At 59.6% G+C, this 6,000-nt stretch overlaps 1 protein-coding gene across 1 annotated transcript; it reads left to right on the top strand.

Moving 5' to 3' along the window:
• Window positions 1–314: 314 nt before the first annotated feature.
• On the top strand, window positions 315–4,027 carry ISLR2 (immunoglobulin superfamily containing leucine rich repeat 2). Its single transcript, XM_075045684.1, has 2 exons — window positions 315–371; window positions 916–4,027. Exon 2 carries the CDS (start codon window positions 922–924, stop codon window positions 3,019–3,021), a length of 2,100 nt encoding a protein of 699 aa, XP_074901785.1. The 5' UTR covers window positions 315–371; window positions 916–921; the 3' UTR covers window positions 3,022–4,027.
• The last annotated feature ends 1,973 nt before the right edge of the window (window positions 4,028–6,000 follow it).

Raw genomic sequence — 6,000 nt, 5'->3', positions numbered from 1 at the left:
TCCGTCCCCACCGGAGGCTGGCGAGCGGCAGCGGTGGGTGGGTGGGTGGGTGGTGGGATGGGAAAAGGGGTGGCGAGGAGGGAGGGGGCGGCCGTGCGGAGGGGGAGGCTGGCAGAAATGCTAATTCCTCCCTTCGCTCTCGCCTCGGCAGCCCAGTGCCCGTACGGCCCCGCTCCGGCTCGCAGCTCAGCCCGGAGAGGTGCGGGGGGGTACGGGTGGGGTCCCCCACCTCCTCACCGCGCCCCTCACCGTGGCGTCCGGGCTGGCGAAAGCTCCTCCGTACCACAGGGACGAGGCTCGGGAGGAGGATGCGGAGGACCGGTAACGGCGAAGAGAAGGGCTGCGTGTTGCTTAACGGCACTTAGGAGCGGGTAAGGTGCGGGGTCACCCCCCGGTGCGGCGAGGCGACCGGGGGGGGGGGTGTGAGTGTGCAGGGGTGAAGGGGGGGTCAGGGGAGAGGGGGAAATAGGGAAGGATAGAACTAGGGAGAGATGGAGAAGGGAAGGCAAAAAGTCGGGAGAGGAAGAGAGAAAAGGCTGGAAAGAGAAAGAAAAAAGCAAAGCGAAAGAAATACTAGAAAAAGGAGAAATCAAAGCAGAGAAGAAAGAAAACGAGATTTTTTTTTTTTGGTGGTGGGGGAACAAGACAAGAAAAAGAGAGTGAGAAGGGTGGGAAGACAAGAAAAAGAGAGCGAGAAGGGTGGGAAGAGCCGGAGGGGAAAGGGAGGAAAAAGGAGGAGAGGAGGGAAAGGGGGATGAGAAGGAGCGAGGGGAGAAGGGGCGGCAGCTGGGGGGAGCCGGGCCCGGACAATGGGGCGCGGCCCCGCCGCCGCCTCTCGCCGGGCGGGGACCGGGCCCGGGAGCGGGGTGGGGAGAGGGGCTGGGAGCCCTGAGAGCCCCCTGTGTCCCTTGGCAGGGGAAGATGGCCCCGCTGCTATCCCTGTGGCTGATGGCCCTGCTCGGCCTGGCCCGGGCGTGCCCCGACCCCTGCGCTTGCGTGGACAAGTACGCCCACCAGTTCGCCGACTGCGCCTACAAGGATCTTCAAGTGGTGCCCACGGGGTTGCCCTCCAACGTGACCACCCTCAGCCTCTCGGCCAACAAGATCACCTCCCTGCAGCGGCGTTCGTTCGTGGAGGTGACCCAGGTCACCTCCCTCTGGTTGGCACACAACGAGATCCGCTCCATTGAGCCCGGTACCTTCGCCATCCTCGTGCAGCTGAAAAACCTTGACATCAGCCACAACCAGATCGTGGACTTCCCCTGGCAGGACCTCTACAACCTCAGCGCTCTCCAGCTGCTCAAGATGAACAATAACCACATGGCTCTGGTGCCTCAGGGGGCTTTCCACACCCTGAAAGACCTCCGGTCCCTACGCATCAACAACAACAAGTTCACCACCCTTGCAGAGGGTATCTTCGATTCGCTTAGTTCCCTCTCCCACCTGCAGATCTACAACAACCCCTTTGAGTGCTCCTGCAAGCTCCAGTGGCTGAAGATGTGGATGGACAGCACGCTCATCTCCATCCCTGAGAAGGACTCCATCACTTGCGCCCTCCCAGAGCAGCTCCGAGGAGTGCCAGTGGGGAAGATCCCAGACGTGCAGTGCACCTCGCCTACGGTGCAGCTCACCTATTACCCCAACCTGGATACCACGGAGCTCTTTGATGGTTTCACTCTGACGCTACACTGTGCTGTGACGGGCACCCCGCTGCCCGAAGTGAGCTGGAAGATCCGCACCTCCAGCCAAATCCTGGAGCTCAATGGGAACCCGAAGGAGAGTGCCGGGAAGGACCTTCCCAAACAGGACCCCGAGCGCTTCTTGGTCTTCAAGAACGGTACGCTGGTGATTCCCCACCTGAGCAAGCGGGAGGAAGGCACCTACACCTGCCTGGCCACCAACGAAATGGGGAGCAACCAGACCTCAGTCAATGTGGCTGTGGCAGGCACGCAGAAATACCCGCTGCAGCCCGGGCGGGACCCGCTGGGGGGTAAAGCACAGCTGGGCGACAAGAAGCCTGGGGCCAAGGGAGCAAAGAACAGTGTGCTCATGCCGGATGAGAGGAACAAACCCCTCGGTCCCACCCGGCAGAGCCAACCATCCTTGGCAGCCGGGACAGAGTCCACGGGAGATGGGCAAGTCCCTTTCCAGCTTCCCCCCTTTGAGAAGAAGTGTGGCTCCACACAAACCAGCAAGTACATTTCCAACCACGCCTTCAACCAGAGCGGCGACTTCAAGCAGCACACGTTCGACCTCGGGGTGATCGCCTTAGATGTGTCGGAGCGTGATGCCCGGGTGCAGCTGACGCCCACCTACATGCAGCCTGAGAAAGTCCACCTCAGGATGCTCTACCTGTGCCAGGAGAGCAGCCAGGGCCACGCCTTGGTCCAGTGGTCCAAGATCGAGGAAGGGGTGAACTCGTACTGGTTCCAGGGCTTGGACCCCGGCACCAACTACTCCGTGTGTCTCACCTACCTGGGGGAGGACTGCCAGGTCCAAGTGGTCTTCACCACCAAAAAAGAGATCCCCTCGCTCATCATCATCGTAGTCGTGAGCATCTTCTTGCTGGTGCTGGCCACCTTACCCCTGATGGGGGCCACGTGGTGCCACCTCCTCTCCAAGTACCAAGGGAAGACCTACAAGCTCATCATGAAGGCCCAGAACCCAGATCAGATGGAGAAGCACATGGCCGCTGACTTTGACCCCCGCGCCTCCTACCTGGAGTCCGAGAAGAACTACAATCCCAGTGAGGTGGGGGAAGCGGATGTGGAGGAAGAAGACGAGGAGGACGAGGAGGATGATGAAGGAGGCAGACGGAGGAGGAGGAGAGAAGCCGAAGGGGCTCCGGAGCTGGAGCGAGAGGAGAGCGTGGCAGCCAGCTCCATGGTGGAGTCGCAATCCAAAGCCAACGGCGAGGAGTTCGAGGTCCGCTCTGAGTACAGCGACAAGCTGCCGCTGGGCGCCGAGGCCGTCACCATCTCCCAAGAGATCAACGGCAACTACCGGCAGCGCCCACGCTGAGCCTCCCCGCACCCCCTCCACCTCCCCCCCGGTCCCCACCTCCCCCGGTCCCCCCCCCCCAGCCTCCCGGGGCACCGCCGCTGCTTTTCCTCCGAGGAAAGACCGAAGCATCCTCAGCGACGCCCGCCTGCCCTTCCTCCTCCTCCTCCTCCTCCTCCTCCTCCCTCAGGCGGCAGATGCCCGGGGAAGGGACTTCGCCCCGGGGATGCTCGATGCGGGCGGGACGTTTCTCCCACGATTTCGTTTCCCTTTTGGGTACCGGCGGTCCATCGCTCCCGGCTCGGCGACACCATCACAACGATTGCCGGTCCCCCGCCCGCCTCTGCCCTCCGTTCGCCCCGTATTTTCTTTCCCCTTCAAGGAAAAAAACGAAAAAAAGGAAAAAAAATGGGTAAAAAGAAAAAAAAAGCCCGACATCCCAAAACCTTTTATTTTTTTTTTTCTGGAAACGGTTCAGTCCCCGGTGAGTCCCCTCCGCTCCCCGGTCCGGTCCCGCCGCTCCCTCAGTCCCCGGTGAGTCCCCTCCGCTCCCCGGTCCGGTCCTACCTGCCGCCGGTCCGAGCCCCGGTGCGAACCCCACCGCAGCCCGGTGCTGTCCCCACCGCTCCTCGCCGTTATCCTCCCCAGTTCCCCGCTCCGCGCCTCTTCCCGGTGGGTCCCAGCCGCTCCCCGGTGGGTGCCCACAGCGCACCGATGGGTGCCGGGGTGCGAGCCCTCCTGCTGCCCGGTGGGTACCGGTGCTCTCCCCGGTGCCCTCCCCGGTGCGCTCCCCGCGGAACCGGTCAGCACCCGGAGGGGCTGCACGGCTTCGCGCCCCCCCCCGCCCGCTCCCCGGGGGGGACACGGGGGCGGCCCGACCCCCCCCCCCCGGTCCCATCCCGCCCCCCCCGGCCCGGTGGGACCCCTCGATGTGTGTTGGGTAGAGTAGCCTTGTAGCCAAGTGTCTGTGCCGTAGACGCGCCCGTGCTGCTGGCGGGCGGGCGGGTGGGGTGTGGGGGGGTCCCGGTCCCGGGAGGCGAGAAGTGGCCGCCACCGTGTCCCCCCCGTCCGTCCCGTCCCCCCCCAACTCCGGTCTTCGGGAGCCCCGGGACCGGCGAGAGCCGCGGGCGCCTTTCTGCGAGCTTCTGTCTGTGAAAGAGTTAATAAAAGGGATTGAAAGTGGAGCCGGGTCTGTGCTCGATGGGGGCCGGGGGGGGAGGTCGTGCCCGCTGCCCCTGGGCTCTGCCCGGTACAGCCCCCGGTACAGCGCCCGGTACAGCCCCCGGTACAGCCTGGCACGGCCGAGGGGACCCGGAGGAGGTGGGAGACGGCGCGGGGACACATCGCCGCAGCTACAGGCAAAGCACGCACGCACTATAAATATATATATATATACGTTTCTACCCCTACGCTGTGCACGCATACAGTACATGTGTTCTATTTCTGTATTTATATATATGCATATTACATAGAATTCACACACATACTATATATAGAGATACATGCACGCTATATATACACATCTATGCCGTATACACTCATTTCACATATACACACGCACTATGTATGTGCACAAATAATTGTGATGTGCACTCACTATGCACACACATTTCGTATGGACTCAGTCTATACAAGCAATATAAATATACGTAAATACAGCACATGTACGAAAATATAATACACCAAATATATTTACATACGCTGTCGACACACTCTCTATAAACTCACTGTATACAAAAATGCAAACAATATTTTCCCCCAGCACACGCACACTCTCTACACACGTGCCAATGCTCATACACTATATGCATACATATGCAGTAAGAATATGTGCAATATATACAATTTAAGCTCTGTGTATCTATGCACACGCAATATGTATGCTCAATATACGTAAAAATACACGCTAAATACCTACACTACCCATGTATACACGTTCTTTCTCTGTGCACACACCCCCACCAACGCTTATTTCCTATACACAGCCTATACGTATGTACATACATGACTATATTCCCGGCACTGTGCCACCCCGCAGAGCCATGCTGGGGGCAGGACAGGGCTGCTTGGGCAGGGGTTACTGTCACCCCAGTCCCCAAGTGCTCCCAGTCCCGAGAGCTGGGGTGCTAAGAAGGTGCCCGGTGGATTTATGCCCCCTCCCCAGCCTGTCCCGCTGGTGATTTAAGCCCACAATTACATGGCGAAGATTTAAGGCTGCCTTTGATTGCTTTTCTTATCTGGAGCTCTGAAGCCACATGCCCTCCTAGTGTCCCTGCCTGAGAGGCAGCATCCTGCAGTCATGTGGGGATGGTCACCCACTTACCAGCACCCATGGGTGGCCCCTGAGGCCCCACTGAAACCCCTCACCCTCCCCAAACGCAGCCTCCGCATCCCAGCAGAACCCTCCCAAGCAAACACTCGTTTCTCCATCCTCCAGAGGATGGCTTTCTATTTTAAGTCCGGCCTCTGCATCTTTCTCCTGCGGCAGGGAGCGTGGGGGAGACAGACAAAGCAGGTCAGCAAGCAAAGAGACGGTGGGCAGGGGGCTGCCCAGCCAAATCCCCTAAATCCTGGGAATTTGAGGCTGCTCTGCAGCAGCCCAGGTGTTTGCTCCAGCTTTTAAAACCCCGTGCCAAGCAGAGACTCCCCCTTGTAGACAAATCCCCTTCAGCGGATACACTTATAATTGAGTTTCATGCTTAGAAACATAGAAGGAATAGAAAAAGAACAATCATTTCTGCCTCCGTTTAATTAGAGAGTAATAGATTTCCCCGCCTAACGTATCTACAGGGAATCTCATCGTGATGAGCTACCTACCGATGCTGGATTACGCTGAGATTTGCTCCTTTTCAGGAGGGCACTAATTAGCACCTGGTGCCCAAAGGCACAAGAGGAGCTCAGGGATGGAGCTCTGCACCCTCCCACCCCCTCCGTGTCCAGGGGGGGCTGGAAAGGGCTTCTCCTGGAAAGGGTTAAAGCATCCCGGTAGGATGGCTCAGC

Source organism: Buteo buteo, chromosome 13, assembly GCF_964188355.1.
Source record: "Buteo buteo chromosome 13, bButBut1.hap1.1, whole genome shotgun sequence".
Lineage (NCBI taxonomy): Eukaryota > Metazoa > Chordata > Aves > Accipitriformes > Accipitridae > Buteo > Buteo buteo.
The sequence above is the reverse complement of the archived record's forward strand: the minus strand, read 5'-3'. Positions and strand labels throughout refer to the sequence as shown.

Coding starts and splice junctions, on each gene's coding strand:
- ISLR2 (XM_075045684.1), top strand. CDS start 922: ATGGCCCCGCTGCTATCCCTGTGGCTGATGGCCCTGCTCGGCCTGGCC.